The sequence below is a fragment of the Urocitellus parryii genome, chromosome 6, assembly GCF_045843805.1.
Source record: "Urocitellus parryii isolate mUroPar1 chromosome 6, mUroPar1.hap1, whole genome shotgun sequence".
NCBI classification, from domain to species: Eukaryota; Metazoa; Chordata; class Mammalia; order Rodentia; family Sciuridae; genus Urocitellus; species Urocitellus parryii.
The window spans coordinates 141,307,834-141,328,055 of NC_135536.1; the positions used below are offsets into that span (position 1 = coordinate 141,307,834).

Below are 20,222 nucleotides of genomic sequence, written 5' to 3' on the forward strand. Positions count from 1 at the left end.
TGTGGTCTACTCTTTTTGTTCCTCCATACAGAAACAATTATACTATACCTGAATAACTTCTAAACTTCTGAGACTGTGTTTAAGGAAACTCAAACATTGGGGAAGTGAATTTTAATTTTAAGCACATATTATTACAAAATTATGGAAAATATAAACTTAATTTAAGACAGGAGTTCTTTCCACCCACTTCAGTGAATCAATTCAGTAGAAATGAATACTCCGTAGTCTCTTTATATAAACTGCTTCCCACCTGAAAGAAGTGCCCAGTGAGCAATTGCATGTAATGAATTTATTTGGCCAAATGGATGATATAAATTGTAAGGATTGTAGATGAAATACTGAAATGGTTACTTCTGATAGTCATTAATACAGTTGCAAATGTTTATAGTTTCATGTTAATTTGAAAATGCTCCTTTCTTTGTACTTATGTTTTATGAAAATGTTTAATATTTCAAGTGAGCCTTTGACAGTTAACTTGACTGTTTAACATGTGTCTTTGACATTAGCAGTTTGTCATTACTAGAACATGTCTAGAGTTATTCACTAGTTTCCTAGAGCAAATTGTTATTATTTCTAAGTGTTTAGAGCAGCCCTCTTTGAATCCACATTTGTTACTATCTCAAGAAATGTCTTAAGCCCCAAGAAATTATTTATGCCTTCAAGCAGTATTTTTTAAAGATTCCTTTTGTAGTTGTAGTTTTTTAATCTGCAAAAACTAATTGTAATGCATCCAAAGTTTTTTTCCCCTTATTTTAAAGGCTGTTTTACAATAACATCCATCTGTGGGAAAACATTTTTACAACCTATTTTATTTTTTTCTATATTATCAGGTGTCCTTCAAGCCCCCAAACTAGTATTGATGAGAGTTATTTCAGGCCAATATGTCATCTCCTAAGAGTATTTTGAATATTTAAGGTAAATAGGAAAGAAAACAACGGAATGAATGTAAATACTAGAAGATAAGTCAAAACCCTCTTTATGTAAGAATAATTTGGGGGGAGAAAAGTTATTTTTGTTTATTATATTCAAAATATTTAACAGATAGTTTTGTAGTGGTGAAGCAGAGTATCAAAGGATGACAGTGTCTAAAAGCAGCAGTTAACAAAGAAATGACACTGTGTGGTTTGACCAAATGTCCTACTGCTTTACCATCTCTGTGCTATATTTATGAGAAAATTATCAGTATTCTGAATTGAGACAAAATGATTTGTCATTAGCTAAACTTGTCCTTCGACCACATTGATGTTTGTTTTTAGAATCAAATCTCTGTTTCCCTTACATGTTCTCAGGATTGTAGATGAGTCCTCCAGCGTGTTCCCAACTAAGACATTGCTTTCCCATGACAGAGTGGACCTACTTCACACAGTTGTCATGCCATTTTTCTATGTGTGAAGTGAAATGCATTCAGATTTCAGTACGATGGCACCATGGATTCAGTTTGTATCTCCTGGAGGTTAGCAGTAATAATGTACATTAGATGCTCCACCTTTATTGCTTTTATTATCATCTTTACCAATTCCCTGATGTATAGGAAAAAAATCAGTATCACTTGATTGTGGATTAGAAGAGGCATGAATTATTGGCAGGAATGAATTATTGCCAATTATTAAAATAAAAAGTGGCTATTTATTTCCAATCTTTTCTAGGCAGCCTTATTTTATAACCAGGTGTTCATATATTGTGATTGATCAGGGAACAAAGTATTCACCTGCAAATTAAAAAGGAATACATTAGTACAAGTAAGTATCATGGTCATTTTAGAAAGGGTACAAAAGGAAACTCCCCAGACTTTCCACTTTTTATCTATCCATACAAATTGCATCTTTAACATAATGCTAAATAACTGATTCTTCCAGTTTTCTTCACTTAAGCTTCAGAAACCCTCATGAAGTACAAGCCTGAGGGGGGTAGTTGGGGCAGTGGTCACCACCAGCAAGGCCACAGTCACTGTTTGTAGGGTGCAAGGACCTCAAGTACTGGAGGGGAGGAATGAATGCAGGTGGCAAGACCTGTTGTCACAGGTTGCTAATCTTCAAGCCACCTATCTCTTTGCAGGTGACAATTAAAAAAGAAAATGAGCCATGCAAGACTCTATGACTAAACCAGGTATTCCTCATCAGTTGTTATTGATGTTATGATTACATAGTCATAAAAAGAAATCAAATTTGAACACTTGTTACTATGCTGGTATTTTAGAATATTGGGATAACATTCATGTACTAAAGTGAATTTCTTTTCCATAAAAACATTATCATATATGAAGGAAAAGATTAGTGTATTCAAATATCACAAAATATATTAATAACCTAAGTTTACATATGTAACTGATATAAAGATATTTAGAAATTTGAGGCTCTAGTATAAAAAATATGTTTATTTTTAAAATTATACATCCTTTTGTAAATATGGTATTGTGTGGTTAAAAACTATTAATTATGAATAAATTTAAATTTACATATATCTTGGCTTTTTTTAGAGTTTCTAAAATTTATTTTTTTAAAAGAGAGAGGCTTTTTTAATTATGGGAATTTGAATTAAGCTGTCTTGTCTTGGAGCACATCACTTTAAAACTGATGAAGGATAGTCTAATGTTCTCAGGTGTATGCTTACATTAGTCATGGATACATGAACAGTTATTCTAATAGAAGAGCGTGTCAGATATTTTTATTAAAGATATCGCTTCAGAAAACCTTTGCACACAGCACAACCTAAAATCTTTAAGTCATAGGTTATGCAGTCTGATGTAATTACTTTTGTAGTAACCAAACCATAGCCTTTGTTCATGAAACAAATGGTATAACATGCTTTCAGAATCAAGGTGAATATAGCTGTGTCTAAAGGTTTAATGAGACCTCACTTGGACTATTTCAAGAAAAGAAGCTCATGTTGTAACGATTAAAAGGGAGACAGACATTTTATTCTGGACAAAGCTGAAAAATAGTGCAACAGGTTCCTTATCTGCACTGGAAGCCCTCACAGAGACCAGTGCTGTATATTCTGGTTTGCCCTGAGGCATATCAGATTCCTGCATTAATACCATGGAGAAAAAGGGCAGGTTTTTTAATCTCATAAAGTATAAAAAAGGTAATAAAATACCCAGTGGGTTCATAGAAAAGCTTTAGAGAATTGAAGTATTCTCTGGTCATAATTGTACAGTTAGATAAGAAGACGTACCTTATACGTGAAAGAGATTAGCCAGTGAAGAGAAGGAAACTTTTGACATGCTTGCAGAGTCATTCAAGAGAGTCTTATTATGATTGATAGAATGTTGTAATTTGTGGGGTTAATTCATTGTATCAGGACTGAGACCATTATGGCCACCTTTTGTATAATGCATATGAAAATATTCAACATCTAGTCCATAGCTCTTCACTCTCATTCTTAGAATCAAAAAGTGTTTTCAGATGTATACCATTCTGTCAACAGTGTTTTCTCTTTGTTGATTTTGTTCTTTAAAAATAATTCTTACATAGCAAAACTCCCTCTAAAGTAATCCTCTTGTGGCAACATGGGTTCTGTTGGTCTCCCTCAGCTTTGTTCCAGCTACCCATACACTGTCATTGCTACCCGGATGGCCCCTGCCCATTAGAATGCTTTCAAAGTATAGAACTGTTAGAAACTTAGGAGAGTTTTCTTAAACTTGTTGTTCCAATAGTAGGAAATGATAAGAATTCCATGGCAGATCGGGTAGGATGGTATTAAGTAATATAACAAAATAATATCACATAAGCCTCATTATCCCCTCCTTCTGTAATTCATTCTCATCTTTATTTTTTATGTTTCTATCATTCTAATAATCTGTGTGTCATGATGAGAAGCTGGGGAGTTGTCAGGGAGCAATGGAAGAACAAAGCTGGAAGGATCAACTTTACTCATAGTATGGACCTGGTTTTTCTCCAAAAATCAACATGTTCTTTTTTTTTTTTTTCTTGTCATGCTTGAGATTTGTTGGCACTTCTTGCCATGAAAAAACATCCTTCAACAACAACAAAAATTTCCAAATTTATGAGGATCCTCTTGACCTATGAGTAGTGATGTCATTATTTGGACCCCTCTCTGTTGCCAGTGTTGACAAATGAGTCAATGATCAAATTAACATAATCTCAAAATATCTATCAGAGGAATGGTAAAAACAACATGTTTTCAGGAAAGACATCTAGGTTATTACAAGATGGCCTTAGTTGATAAATAAGCATGTTAGGGAAAGTTCCAGTACCCGATTCAGAAGAACAATAATACATTTAGTTCCAGAACACCCTGCTGCTTTCTGGTGAATTCAGTATAATGCCCTTACCTGCTTTTTAAGTTTTTCTCAATTTAAACAAACTCAAGTTGGTGGTAGATGTGATGATGAACACATATCACTGAATGCCTATACTCAGTGAACAGACAAACCTTTAGTGAGCTTAGGAGCTATAAGAGAGGGCTCTGTTTTCTTTCCCTTCATACTCTTTGCTGTAGAATTCCTGATGCAGGAGGTGGTGTGCACCATCAAAATAGATGAGGACCCTCATCAAAATTAGGGAGTGGTTCCTTAGGTGTGCCATTAGGAGGAGCTCTTGGCATGTCCCCCACCCAGGTTTGAGTTCCCATTACTATAAGGGCAAAACACTCCATTCATTCCATAAGTGCATGAGTCCTTCCATGTACCTGTGACTCCTGCCTTAAGTACAATAATGTTCTGTTCAATGATTTTTTCATTGATGATGAAAATTAGTGGTGGTGATGTGGTGCTTTGTTTTTTGAGGTAGCCTCACATATTAATCCCTGTGCATTATGGGAATATAATATACAAAGTATACAGAGAAGCAGAATCCCATGTGCTGTCTTGATTCTATCACGTACTAACCTGGGGTCCACTCTTAAGCCTTCACACATTCATGGGTATCTTGAATATGCCCAATATATATTATGTGTTTAGGAAATGTTTTTCCTATTCTTTATTAAATTTATTTTATTAGAGTGTAGTTATATGGAGAATTTCACAGATTGTCTTTTAAAAATATTTTTAGTTGTAGATGGACATAATACCTTTATTTTAATTATTTTTTAATGGGTGCTGAGGCTCAAACCCAGTGCCTCACTCATGCTAGACTAGTGCTCTGCCACTGAGCCACAGCCACAGCCCTACAGATTGTCATTTTGATATATTATTTATAAATTTCTCTAATTTTAGATAAAGCTAGAAATAAAAGCATTGTTAATCACTTTTAGGTCTTCAGATACTTTTAGAAATCTACAGCTATCACACTAAGATGCCTTTTTTTGGATTTGTTTCTGCTTCTATTACCTGCTAGAAATGAAGGCAAAAATGCTTCATTGGAGAGAAATTCTCATGCTAGCCTAATATAGTGCTTTCATTTCACATTTTCATAATGTGGATAATAGTCTTATTACTATAAAATACCTTTTTGGATCATCTGATTTTTATTGTGTGTAAAGTGCTATTCTCTGAAACTATTGACCAATATACTGCATTTAAACCACATTACACAATAACAGTGTTCCAGCCATATGCTATGATACTTACTTTTGAGTTATTTCTGTAAATTATAATGGTGACTATTAAGTTTTTTTTTTGTTTTGTTGTTTTTGTTTTCTTTTTTTTTTTGAAATATAAGGCTACTTGTGTCAGAAAAAGAGTGGTCCTGTGGTTATTGTTCACTGGGAATTTTAAACCACATGCCCACTGTATGGTTTATTTTCATTGCCTGTCTCTGGAAGCTGTATCCATAGCAATACTTCTCCTCTTAAAGATGCCCTATTTTCAAGGGGACGACTATAATTGGAATTTCTAGAAAGCTCAGTGGTAGTGATTGAATGCTTTTAATTTTCATGTGATCCTCCTGGATAACTGAACCCAAATCAAGAACTTTTGAAAATACATTAAAAACTATATAAATCTACTTTTGGCAGGCTGTTTTAACTGTCTGCCAAAGAATGCACTCTAGTCAAGGCAAAGTTTGGGAGTATGTAGAAGATTTAGCAGTTGTAATTTAATGACACCATATGAATTAAGTTCATTTGTGGCACTTTACAAATTACAGGTATCACTTTGATCTTAGTGGTTGGGTTCTTAGGAAGATCTTAATTTATGTCAGCAAATGTATTTCTCCTATGATAGCCCCTGCTAACATGGTGGAGAATTGGAATTGGCTCTGGGTTTCACATGAGGTGACTAAACCAGTGACTCTCTATTTGATTATAATCACACTGCTAAGGTCAAGAATAGGTGCTAAGATTCATTAAAAGACACCTAACTGATATTGCTTTGGCAAGTCATGTTTTAGTAGAGATGTCAAGGATGAAGAGCTGGTCCAGCATTTTTAAATGAGGGAATACCATTTCCCAAGCCATGTTTTCTGAGGGGCTACAAGAAATCAAGTGAGACTCGAAAACAGAGAGCAAAGGGACCTTTGGGGAGAGAAAACTATCAGCTTAGGTAACACTGAACCATGTGGGAGCTCGGAGCCAGGTAAAGGAATTTGGGAAACAACTTAAGTAGGGGAGTGAAGTGATCTGATATGAACTTTAAAAGTTTTCTCTGGCACTGATGGGCAGCAAGGCTTTTGCACAGGGAATGAAATCATGGTGATATTAAGCAAATGTAGGGGATACTGGTGTGTTTTGAAACATGAGTGGTGGCAGGGGAGTGGGTGTAAAAATTCTGATGTCATTAATCCTTGTTTTTTCTACATTTGTGTTGCAATATGAAAACATCAGAAATTTAGTGAAATAACATTGCATCAAGATGACGTCCTCTTTGTCCTTTGCTGTCTTCCCAGTGGGGACCAGCTACCCTTTGTTCAGAAAATCTGTTACAACAAACAGAGTAGCTCTTTGCCTGTGTGATGCTGAGGAAGCCACATTGTCTTAAAGGAACCTGTGACCTACTTGAAAACACAGAGCACATGTAAAAAGTAGGTCCAGCAAGAACCAAGATTGGCATTTCCTTCATTATTATTATTATTTTTTTTAATCCTTGTCAGCTCCTGGCACAGGGATCTCCATGTTTCAGGGATCCTAATATATCTGTTGAAGCAATGAACAGGTAGATTATATGGGAGATATTCTAATCCCTGAGCCAGTCACCATAGGAATCCCGGACCTCCCTGCAGATTGCCAGGAAAATTCCAGGAAGAGTGTATGTCTGCAACAGGTCTGGGAGGTTAGCTGGCGTTCTAATTTCTGGAGAAGAGGCACAGCTGGAAGAACATTGCACAGACAAGCTGCTCTGCGTGCAAAGTGGGAAGCATGAATAAGCCTTGTTCCTGTTTGCCAGATAGGATGGGGCAGCCTGGTATGGTTGGAAGTGGGGCAAAGAGACACATTCCTGGCTAAAGAACTGGTGAACGGCAGGCGGATCAGGATGGATTGTGCGGCTTCAGTTGACAGAGGATACAAATTTTCAGAATGATCATTTAAAATTTTCTTCAATATTTGATGGGAGGGTTTATAAATAAAGGGTTAAAACGGTGCCTAAAAGTGGTTTTTGGAAATTTTCTCTGAAACAGCAGTGCTATCATCCTTCCTATTTTCCCAGGTTTTTTGAGCTACAATGCTCCATACATAGCTTCAGGAATTATCTTCCTCTATAAACCCTGCCCTTTGTTTTGAGTCAACAGGGTATGGTGGCTCCTGGCTGCTGGCTGAGTAACATGAATTGAAATTGAGTGAAAAGTACTGGTCATGACCTTTAGGCCAGTACTTGCCTGTTAATATATAGTTGTCCCTTGATAACTCTGTGACAGTAATTCTAGCGCTGCCCCTTAGATACCCAAATTCCAGGTTGTTCTCATCACTTGTGTAAAGTGACATAGTATTTATATAAAACTTACATTCTCTCACATACTATAAATAACCTTTGGATTGCTTATGATACATAATACAATGTAAATGGTTGTGATATTTGCATTATTTAGGGAATAATGATCAGGAAAAAAAAAGGCTGTACCTGTTAATTTATAGAGGGAACTATCATGGGCCAAGTACATATACATAATCCACCCTTGGTGGAACCTGTGGATACAGAAGGCCAATTGTTTATATGTATAGAAATATATCTTCTGAATAAATTTGTAATCTGCCCAAGAAGGATATATCCAGTTTTGTTAAATGAACACTCACCCTTTTTAGTTGTTGTTGTTGTTACCAGGGATTGAACTCAGGGGTACTGAACCACTGAGCCACATCCCCAGCCCTGTTTTGTATTTTATTTAGAGACAGAGTCTCACCAAGTTGCTTAGCGCTTTGCTTGTGTTGTGGCTGGCTTTGAACTCACAATCCTCCTGCCTCACCTCCCAAGACACTGGGATTACAGGCGTGTGCCACTGCACCAGGCAAATATTCCCCTTCTAAGCCTCACTTAAGATTCCCCTCCATTATGAAATATTTTCCCAACCAAATTAAATTTCTCTGAACTTTCATTTCTACTTCTGAACAAATGGCACATGGTTTTGGGGGATGGGAGATACACAGGAAATCTAGATAAGAAATATGGCTTCTTGCAGGGAGTGTTGAAGGATGGGAGAAGCATGGCTCCCTGTGGTCTGCACTCCTCACTGGAGTCCCTTTCACTTGGCCATGGCACTTTTCCCAGGGATGGTAAGGGCATGTAAGCATATGTTGGTTTTGCCAGCTTCAGGATCCTTAAGTAAAATACACAGGCTAAATATAGAAAAAAGATCTACAGATACGGGATATGAGAGGTGTGAAGAAAACACACAATTGGCTGGTACAGTGGTGAATGCCTGTAATCCCAAGGGCTCAGGAGGCTGAGACGGGAGCCTCCTGAGCCCCGATCACAAATTCAGAGCTAGCTTCAGCAAAAGTGAGGCACTAAGCAACTCAGTGAGACTCTGTCTCTAAATAAAATATAAAATAGGGCTGGGAATGTGGTTCAGTGGTTGAGTGTCCCTGAGTTCAATCCCAGGTACCAAAAGAAAAAAAAAAAAAAAGACAAAACACAATTGGAGATCAGAGACAGGGACAACACAATGTGCTGTAGTGTGAGTGTAAAGGAAGTTTCCACTGAAAAGATGATACTTGCAGAACAGCAGAGACCAGGAGGAGAGTTCCTTACAGGTAATAGTTTGGTGGTCTTTGCAAATCAGAACAAGGTGTGATGGTAGGAGCAGAGTTTGTGTTCAGGAATGGTTTTCAAATGAAAACTACGACCCTTAAAATACATTTACTACTTGTCATTCAACTTTTATAATTGATATAATGGGAAATTTTCAAATCAAAAACCCTTATTTGTTATTCAAGGAATATAAATGAATGTGAAACTGATGTTAAAGAAAATGGAAAAGGCTACCTTGTGAAGGTGCTAAAATTCCAATGTGAAACTGAATCACCATTGGTATCACTATATCTAGGTGACATGTCATCTGGACACGGGGAGGTATTTTACAGGAAAAAAAACGTGTGAAGGGGAAAGGAAAAGTAGATCCTTGAAGGTCTGGACAGCAGTCTGCCCAGTGCTGTTCTCTCAGTGCCATTGGGGATATAGGGACATTCCGTTTATTATGGGAAATCATTATTGTCTGAAATAAAAATATTCATCCTGTAAGTCTTACATAAGAAAGATCAAACTAAATAGTGTACATAGATTACTCTATAAGCATCTTAATGTCTTTGTTTCTTCTCTCTGTCTGTATATACTGTAATATTAATAAATGCAGCATTTTAATGAGCTTTGACTGAATTACGTTCAGAGAGTTGGTGCAGGATGTTCCTTGGAGACACATAACTGAAGTTCCCAGTTTCTGGAGGGAAGTCTGTTCCTCATTAGCTGGGACAGCTAAGAGCGTGCTTGCTCAGAAGAGTGGGAGCCGCAGCATGAGCCCACCTGTGCCTCAACAGGACGAGGCCTTGTCTCTGCCCTGCTGTGGAGTAACCCCAGGGCTTTCATTAAAAGTGTCAGGCGGTTTCCCCAGAGCAAGTGCTGATGGCATGTCATGTTGGTGTCTCTGGAGGAGCTGCGCTGACACCTACTAATAGTCTGACAAACGGTTAAGTAGCTGTTTCAGCTTGGGTTGAGGAATCAAGCATGCCATACCTGAGCATGGAGCCCAGAGCATGTGTTCTCTCTGTATTCAGTGTTGTTCTATGTTGGCAGGCTCTACCCCATCTAAATCCCCTGCAGAGTACATTTCAGAGAAAACTGTTTTTTAAATAAGCCAGAATCTTTTCGCAGATGGATTTGTGTGATCATTTGATTTTTGACTGTCTAGCATCTAAAATCCCTCTTATATTAGAGGAGTTTCCCATTGCATCTGGAGGAGACCATGTCAGAACCCACTTGCATTTAGAAAGACTGGAAAGCCTAGTCTCCCTTTCTGAGCTCTGATACTGGGGCATGGGTGCATGGCTAGGCAGATGTTTCATAGGAGGCCTTTGTGCATCAAACAAAGCAAAGAAGCAGGAAAAGAGAATTCATATTAGAAGAAGCCACAGGCAGGGTTTAGAGACAGGAGTATCCTATAGGATTATAATATAATATAATACTAGCTATTATAATATAATAGCATTAGCTATTATAATATTAACTATCATAATATAATACTATGTGCTTAAGTTATTCTTTGGTGGACAGCAACTTTTTTATTGTGATTTTCCAGGCTTTGCAGGGATTCTGAGAGCTGAATTATTTAAATAAATTCTTTTTCTATGAAATTTAGACAGGGCTTCTTTCCATTGTTTGCAGTTAAGACCCAAACTCACTCATTTAGACCTGTGATTTGATTGTTGTCTAGTGGTAACTGACCACTAACGACGTCCAATGGCATTGACTTAAAAGGTTTGGCCAGGTATCCAAGTGTCTAGACTACAAGTCAGTGGAATGGAATCTTCTGTTTCAAACTGAACCTCAACCATGCATCTGCTCTTCTCCATTTTCTTAAAAAAAAATATTATCCTCATGAAGGCTCCTGTATACTTAGTGTCTCTCTCAATACGCAGTACCACAGAGCTCCTGGTTATTAAGTGAATTAGATGTTGGTTCATTGACCTGAATAGCAGGTCAACAGGTCAAGAGGTGCAAGCACTCTCTGCATTAGGCCCTGGCCCAGGACTCCTTGGCATTTGTTGGAGAAGCATCTGTCCTTATGCCCTCAATTAATTCAGCATGCACGGCTTTGTAAAGTACCAATGTGCTGGGGACACAGGCAATGAGTTCATGTTGTAAGGATATTATGGGGCTATTCATTCTTTCCCTGACAGTTCCAACTCTACATTCCCTCTGCCAAATCTGACAAAAGGGAAGAGAATTTTTGGTAGCACTCTGAATTCAACTTCAGATTTAGAATTATCTTACTTTTGTGTGGGGGGTTTTGGAGGGTGTGGGAGATAGGGCAGAAAAAAAGAAGAGATGAGAAGTAAGGGATGAGCTTAAGATATTTTAAGATACAATTCCCAAACTATTTTATTGAATTATGTGTCTGTATGTTTCATAGCACCAAAAACGTAACTCACATGGTCTTACAATACACTGAGTATATAGAATCATACATGTTTGTGGTCAGTAAAAGCAGTATTTTAAATCTTAGTCATTTCTACACTTCTTTTGCACGTCTTCTCACAGCCATGTAAATGATGGAAGTTTTCACAGGCTTTTAATTGTAGAAGAGTAACCATCCATTCTGACCTAAAGAAGTTTAGGATCTAAGCAGAGATGTGCTCCATTTTCCCTTTTGTTCCCAGCTGACATATAGTAACAGTTTTATAATACAGGGTGATGTTTTGATAAATACAGTGTGTAATAATTAAATCAGGGCACTTACCATATTTATAGATTAATCATTTATTATTGGTGAGAAACTTCAATATCCTTCCTTCTTGCTGCTTTGAAATATATTCAATGCAATGTTGTCAACTGTAGTTTCCCTGTTATGCGGGAGAAGCCGGAATGCATTCCTCCTGCCTAACTGTGGCTTTGTACTTCTTGATGAATCTTCCCCACTCAGCTGTCACTCCTACCCTGCCCAGCCTCTAGTCACTACTAGAGCAGCTTCTTTAGATTTCATGTGAATTGAGATCATGCAGTATTTCTTTCTGTGCCTAAATTATTTAATAAAATTGTCCTCCCAGTTCATCCATGCTGCGGCAAAAAAAAACCCAAAACTAGGTATCATCTGTATTATGGCTGAATATTATTCATGTATGTATATGTGCCACATTTTTTTATCCACTCATCCATCCATGGACCCTTATTTTGATTTCTTGACTACTGTGAATAGTGTTACAATAAAAATGGGAGTACAAATATTTCTTCAACATGTTGACTTCATTTCCTTTAAATATATACCTGATAATGGAATGCTGGATCATGTGATAGATATATTTTTGACTTTTTGAGGAACCTGTGAATTTTATAAGGAATATATTAATGTACATCCCTCCAGCTGTCCATAAGAGTTCCCTTTCTACACACACACACACACACACACACACACACAGACACACACACACATTTATTTATTTTGATACTAGCTATTCTAACTAGGGCAAGGTGATAGCTCACTGTGGCTTCAGTTGGCATTTCTCTGATGATTAATACTAGTGAACATTCATATATTTGTTGGACATTTGCATGTCTTCTTTTGAGAATTCTTTTTTTTTAGATCTTTTTTTTTCATGTTTAATTTTAAATTTTAAATCAAAACATAATAGTCACATTAAATTGAGCTACTCATTTATACCAATCATGTTTCTGTTCACCTATGAATTGGAATTTCAAATTTTTATTGATTTAGTTTTGGAGGTTCTAGAAGTCCTCAACAATTGAGCAACATCTCAACCCCCAGAAATTTGATTTTTTCACCATAGTTTTTTTTTGTTATTATTATTTTTGGTGCTACTGGGAATTGAACTCAGGGGTGCTTTACTATTGAGCTAAATTTACATCCCCAGCCCTTTTTTTTAAAAAAAAAATTTGAGACAGGTTTCACTAAGTTGTCCAGATTGGCCTCCAACTTGTGATCCTCTGCCTTAGCTTCCAAAGTAGTTGGTATTACAGGTGTGTGCCATCACAACTGTCTTAGAAACTTGATTTTAAAGTGCAGGAATGATTTTTAGATTTCATTGTATGAAATTGAAAAAAAATATAGAATTCATCAAAACATGAAATTATGCCTCAAATATTTTGATAACTTTATTAATATTGGTTTTACATACTTTTTTAAATGGAAAAAGAACACACAAAAAATTGGATTGTGTGTGGGCTTTGAGGTTTTTTTTGTTTTGTTTTATTTTGTTTTGTTTTGATGTTTATTTTTGCTATTGAGTTTATTTTAAAAATAAAACAAAGAAGTGGATCCTTTCACAGGTCAAACTGATAGTCCTCCTGTGAGACCTGAATAGTTACTGACTTTCAGCTATATCTGAGCTGTGTTGGGTATTGTGTATCAGGTTCTAGGTTGTTAAGATGCTAAAAGACCTATAGACTTTGTATACCTTCCACTTTCCCAAAGAGGGCTTCCAAAGAGCTTTCTAGAAAAGTAGTCTCACCTTCCCTCTTTTACCAAACATGAAATTTTCATTGTTGGAAAACTACATGGCTTTTGTTTACTGTGCTTTTGACCCTTTGTGGACTCATTTGTCATTGACTAATGTCTGTTCTCTTGCCAGGGAAGAGTGATCCTTTTTGCTTGTTGGAGGTAGGCAATGACCGGCTTCAGACACATACCATTTACAAAAACCTCAACCCGGAGTGGAACAAAGTATTTACATTGTAAGTGCTTTAGCCTCTGAAATACAGAGGAGTGGCTTTACTTAAAGCAATTATCCTTGATATGTTTGGGGCAGGCTGGGGCTCTTGAGTGGAACTTTTTGTCCATTTTTATGTGCAAAGAGTGAATTTTATTGTTTCTTTTTCCTTAAAACCTTTTATACTTTTATTTTATGGAGTGTGGTGTTAATAATAGAAGAGACTATTTGGAGCTGCAAGGGAGTGTTATAGAAGGCATTTGTAAAGTAGATCTTTCAAGTGACTAAATTAATCTGTGGGTATATGGAAGCCTCCATGTATCTAAACCAATTCATTCCTCAGTTAAATAAAGTCACAAATGGAGACCTGCCTTAAATTCAAGGAGCTTGTATGCTCTAACATTACCTTAAATGCCTGAAAGCTTGTATTATGCCAGAGTCATTAGGAAACACATATTATTTGTGAATCTTTAATGACTCCCAGAGCCTCCTTGTATTTATATTTAGCTGAATGACCCACTCCATAGCAATGCCCTGCCCACTCCATCAAACTTGTCTATTAAGGAGGCAGGATATACTTAATTTTCCTACTTTAGATTTCAAGGCACCTGACCATCAAGGGATGGCCCCTGTTGAATTTGGGTGAAATGATGGTACGTTATCCTCACAAAGCTGAATAAATGCTTAGTCTACAAAAGTCTAATTTGCTTGTGTGGATTTGATGATATTAATAGAAATCTCCCAAGGACCAATGAGAAAGTGGATCAGCTCTGCCAACAGGTCTGCCAGTGGCCAAGAATAAGAGTGTCTTGTCTCTCTAACACATTGTCAGTGATCATGGCTCTATTTTCATTTTCACTGGTGTCTGCCTTCTGGTCAACAACAACAACAACAACAACAAAGTTTCTAAATATGCCTTGGATTTTTGGCATTTGTGTTTTGACCACAGGAGGCTTTCTCACTATTTCATTAAATGTGAATTTTACCTTTCCTTTTCATTAACTTAAAGAAAACGTGATGCTTACTTTTCTCATTTCGAAGCAACTTTCTGAAATCATTTCCCTTTCCCTCTCACTCTTTCTTTCCTTTATTCTGCTCCTCTAACAGTTGCACCCTCAAGTGCACATCTACATGGAAAGAAAATGTCAGTAAAAAAGTTGACTTGATTTTTTTTTTTCATGTGGATGTCTGAGTCTTCTATGATGGAAGGCTTGGGAATACAGTCAGTTTGATTTAATTTTTAGAATTTAATTAAATGGTAGTTTTATACTCTGAGGACACACAGACTTAATTAGTGAAACGGTGTTTTCAGATCTTCATGCAACAGACTTTCACTTGTGTGTTTTTGTGTATAAGACCTGATATTTCTTGTTTCAGTCCCATTAAAGACATCCATGATGTTTTGGAAGTGACAGTGTTTGATGAAGATGGAGATAAACCCCCTGATTTTCTTGGAAAAGTTGCCATTCCCTTGCTGTCTGTAAGTTCCCTTCCTTCATCAACAATTTGCAAGTTATTTAACAGTTGATGAGTTTCTGTGATCCAGAGCTGCTTTGTCCTTGTCAGTGCTAGAAAAAAAGAAATATTCTTGTAGCTGTAAAAGCAAACTACCGTTTTATTCCTTTTCCTTATGTTTGAGTTATAAAGAGACATCATCTTTTCTGTGTCAGTCCAGTATTGATTTAATCAACCACAACATTTTGTCCAGTCTGTCAATTCATTTCTCAGTCTTTCTCTCCATTTTTAAGCTTGGAGTTTCCATTTGATTTCAAGGAATATGGATCTACGACTCAGATTTCCATTTATTAATGGAAAACATGTATTTCTTTATACCTCCTTACCCTACGTTTCCTCAAAATTAAATTGTTGCTAACTGTACCTTCATTCTCAGCTCTGTGGAAGACCTTTTATCCCAAAGTTCCATTTGTATTTATTTATTTTTTTACTTGGTCTGTTCATTTTCAGCCTCCAAAAATATTTTGTGGAAGAAAGCAGAGATGTCTCTTAGAAATGGGAGAGTGTTTCTGTAGTCTGGTTTAAAGAGAACATACGGGGGTCAGCAAAGAGGAAATGCTGAATGAAAAAAAAATACTTATAAAATACAGCAGAGAAAACATCAAAGAAAGCCAAAAACATGGGCAAAAAGGAAAACTGTGGAGCACATTCCTCCATCCATTAAATGGACATTAACATGTAGGTCTGATGAACTGTTCTGAGAGAATTTTATGTTTTTCCTTCAACTGGCAACACGGGTTGTTGTAGACTATGGCTTCATCAGCCTATGAGATTTTATTTCTTCCCAAAGACTTATTTTTCCAAAGCTACTTATGCATCTTTGTGGATGGAGCACTCTGTAATTCAACCATGAGGTTAGTCTAGCTCACACAATGTTTACAGAGAGGGGAACGCTATACCTCTTAATATCTCTTCGTCTGTTTTTGATCGCTTGGTTAATTTCTCCCCAAGTTCTCATATCCCTGATGTTACTCTAAGAGCCTGCGTGAAGCATCTGCTCCCTCGTACAGCCGGCTCCTGCCAAATGCTCCGAGCTGTTGGCAGCAGACTGCGGGGCTCACAGAGAGGAGGTGGTGATCTGGGATTTCCCCCCTTTTTTATTACAGCGTTGTCAGTTATTCCTGAAAGAATACATGTAACAGGAATATGGGGCACACTTTTAGAGACCCTAAAGGTACTAGGAGAAAAAGCTCTTCTTTACAATTCACTTTCCTCCATTCACTAATTTTTTTGACATCTCTCTTCTTACTTTCATGCATAAATCTTAGTAGCACATTTTATTTCTTGCAAGGTGAACACATTTGCTAATTTTTCAAAACTCTCCCCTTTTGTTTGTGAAAGTTTCATGCCTGTGGTCTACAATTGCAACAACTCACTTAGTCTACTTGCTCCTTTCCCTCTTTCTCTTTTTCTTCCCGCATGCTCTACTTGGAAGATCTAAGAATTTAACTTCAGCTGCTTCACAACCTTAACACTGTTGACATTTGGAGCCAGAATAGTCTTCATCACATGGAGCTTTCTTGTTGCACTGTAGAATGTCCAGAAACATCTTTGACTTATGTGCTTACATAACTTACTTACATCACTTCCAATGGATAGCAGCTGCCACCCACTACTGCTATGACAACCAAAGTCATCTGCAGACATTTCCAAAGATCCTGAAGAGTCAGGAAATCCCTCCCAGTGTAGAACCATTGACTTACACTAAATCATTTTTCAAAACATTTCTCCAAAATATAAGGTGAAATGTTTTGTTGAAGAGCTGGTTGAAATACAAATAGCCATTCATCTTGACATTTTTTTCAGGTTCATGATAGCTTTCCTAAGGTCTGTTGATCATTCTGTCAATAGACATTGATCCAATGTCACTGTGCACCAGGCGCTGTTTTAGGTGACACAGCGCCAATGATGACCTCAGGGGAGTTCTCTCCTCACTTGGAGCTCATGGCTTCAAGATGTGTAGAAGAGGAGACATAAACAAAATGACACAAAAATTGTACACAGTGTGTTAGATGGGGAAAAATCAGGCAGAGGGAGGAGTGCAATTTTCCATGGCTGGCCAGTGAGAGCCATAAAAAAGGGGACATTTGAATGAGAATATAGATGAGGAAGTGAGTCTTATGATATCTGGGGAAACTTTCATGCAGGTTTCCTGCTTTGCAGCAGGACCTTGATTCTCAGATTCCAGAAATCCCTGGGTACTATTGTGGATGGAATGGTGTGAGTCAGGTGGAGAAAATTGAGATGCAGAACAGGAAAAGACCCTGGAGGACTTGGAAAGCCAAAGTTTGAAGAACTTGGCTTTTTCCTTTTGGAGGATGAGGAACCACAGGGTGTTTCGAGATAGACAGTGCTTGATTTATTTTACTTTATTTGTTTCTAGGATAAATGGGCTGTGGCACATCTGGAAATATATGCCAGTATGAAAGGTCTTTGCCTTGTGAAGCAGCATGGCTGGTCCTTTTTCCTCTTATGGATTTTGGAGTCCCTGGCACGGTGCATTGGATATGATACTTCAGCTGCTGCCATTCAGTGTGGCTGATCTGATTCAGATTCATTTCTGATTTATTTTTGATTCTTTGATGGATAAATTGGGGAAGCGATCAGACCCCACAGTGTATCCCTGTGCTTGTCTTGACATCTTATGCTCCACCTGCCATTTCCAAATTAATTGATCTCTTATGTTACATGGAGATATAAATGTTTTTTTAAATGCTATGACCCTCATTATCACTAGCATACTTTGAGCTGATTATCTCATTGATCCTTCTATATACAAGTAATTCTAACTTGTGGTTTAGAGAGTACATTTTAAAATCTACCTATTTAGATCTAGGATTTTGTTCTTTATACTGATTGATGCCTAACTAGCAAACTCTGTGCTGTACACTTAACATATGTTGAATCATTAATTCTCTGATGACTTAATAAGACATGCTTTGTTATTATGCCAATATACAAATTAGGAAACCGAGGCACAGAAAGAATCCTATAGCTGCTGAGTGATAGAAGCAGGATTTTAATTCAGGCAGTTTCATATTAGAGCCTGAGCTTCTAAGAAATGTCAGATGGGCACAGTAAAGACCTATGAAATGAATATTGTGCCCAAAGCAGTAGACAAACAAGACCTCAAATAACAAGGGCCCCAGGAAAGGAACTAGACAATAGGAAGTGAGAAGTATGGATGTAAGCATTTAGAAGACAAGGAGTTGGAACTGGGTCAGGAAGGAATAGGGTGTTGGTAGTGACTTCAGTGAGGTCAAAAGGGAAGATCTTCTATGTAGAAGAGATATGTGAGCAGTAAAGCAGAGGAGGGACACATGCTGGGGCCAGGAGGGGCCTGTGTCTGGAGCTCAGCATGATTACAGAAGGGGAGGGGGAGGAGGAAGGTTACTCAGGCCTGTGGAGGGTGCAGAGAGGTTTGGCTTACTCTGTCAGCAGGAAGCTGCTGAAAGGTTTTGACCATGGGACAGAGACATCAGTGCAATTTACTAGGAAGAAAATTTTCCTACAGTATTAAGCAAATCTGAGAGGAATTTACTAAAATTCCCAGAATTAAATAAGCATTAAAGAAAACGCAAGATCACATTGTATCTTCTTAGGAGAAGAACCTATTTTTTTTTTGTGGGGGGTTAATATGAGAAAGTATTATAAAAATGAATTTATTGGTGCTTCACTATCATCTATAGAATACAGAACAATATTCAATAATGTCTCCTTTTATGTTTAAAAACAAATATTTTATTTTAATTTATAATTAACAATTTGTTCCCAGGAATGGGAACAGTTTGTGAAAATGAGTTTTTTTTTTTTATTCAAGTCATAAACTAAAATTTGGCTTATGCTTTTGGAGACAATGCAAACTACATTTTTTTTAACGTCTAAGTAGAAAGTGCAGAAGGTACTTTAACTTTTAATCTTACTCTAAATGTTAATGTGTTAAGTGCATTTAAGCCTGTTAAATAAAGAGCCTGTTCTAAATTCACTATATCTTTTTAATCGGGGTGAAAGTACTAGCTGACTATTGGTTCATTTAAAATCCATATACTGAAATAAGTATATTTATTAGTGGTGGTGAATTGTTCAAGATGTATATGTACAATTGGTCATATATCAGGATTAAAAGAATCCAGGCCAGAAAGCCCTCCTTCCATAGATTTTATTTCTCTTAGTTTTGAAAAAAATTAATTATTCTACAGATATGCAAAGCTCTTTAATCAAATACAGGTGATTAAGAATAGTGGGAAACTGAGATTAGACTGCATTACCATCTGAAGACTTCTTCCATGGCTGGTCAGTGAGAGCAAAAAAGGGGACATATATCTCCTCATTTTCACTTTGCTCCTGTACTTTTCTAATCAGTCAATTTACTATATAGTAAACAATATAGTGGAAAGCAATAAGCACATTTGAGAGTTTTCAAAATATTTTTGGGAGTAGACATTCTCTTCTAATAATTAGTTGGCTCAATCGATTTATTTAACATGTCCATCCTCAATTTAAGTGATACTAAACGTGTCTTGAAAATCGGGTTGTATTCTCCTCTAGGTCAGTCCTTTTTATTCACTCGTACAATTATTCTCTTAGAGTTAACTAATGGGCCAATTTAAGATGACTAAAATTTGCCTTACAGACTTGATCTGTAAAATAGGAAAAAGCATACATTTATTATTTTCTAATAACCAAGAAAGAATCATCCAAACTTTGAGAGACTGCATTTTGAAACAAACATGAGTCCTTTTGTATGGGTCAGAACAACATGGACACAAGAGTGTCATCACAATAATGGGGCTTTCACAGTGCCATTAGAGGGCCCCAGCACCCTCAGTGGATTCAGGTACTTGATAAGTAGCTGCACCAACAGCAACTTCACCTAGTTTTATGAGACAAATTTTCTGTAGTTGCTTATACCAAATAAATGCCATGCAAATAGCTCTTTACATTTTCAATTAAGTATTTATCTGTACAAGTTTCACCTGTGATGGTTTTGCCCAATTTAA

The 20,222-nt window shown here is 36.9% G+C and overlaps 1 protein-coding gene across 4 annotated transcripts in view; it reads left to right on the forward strand.

Annotated features, from left to right (window-relative positions):
- The window catches only part of Mctp2 (multiple C2 and transmembrane domain containing 2), a 160,734-nt gene that overhangs the window by 62,406 nt on the left and 78,106 nt on the right, over positions 1–20,222 (forward strand). For all 4 annotated transcript variants that reach the window (XM_026394055.2, XM_077799771.1, XM_077799772.1 and 1 more), the window contains exons 12-13: positions 13,630–13,732; positions 15,085–15,187. In XM_026394055.2, coding sequence (XP_026249840.2) covers positions 13,630–13,732; positions 15,085–15,187 — 206 coding nt within the window. The remainder of the gene's footprint in view (positions 1–13,629; positions 13,733–15,084; positions 15,188–20,222) is intronic.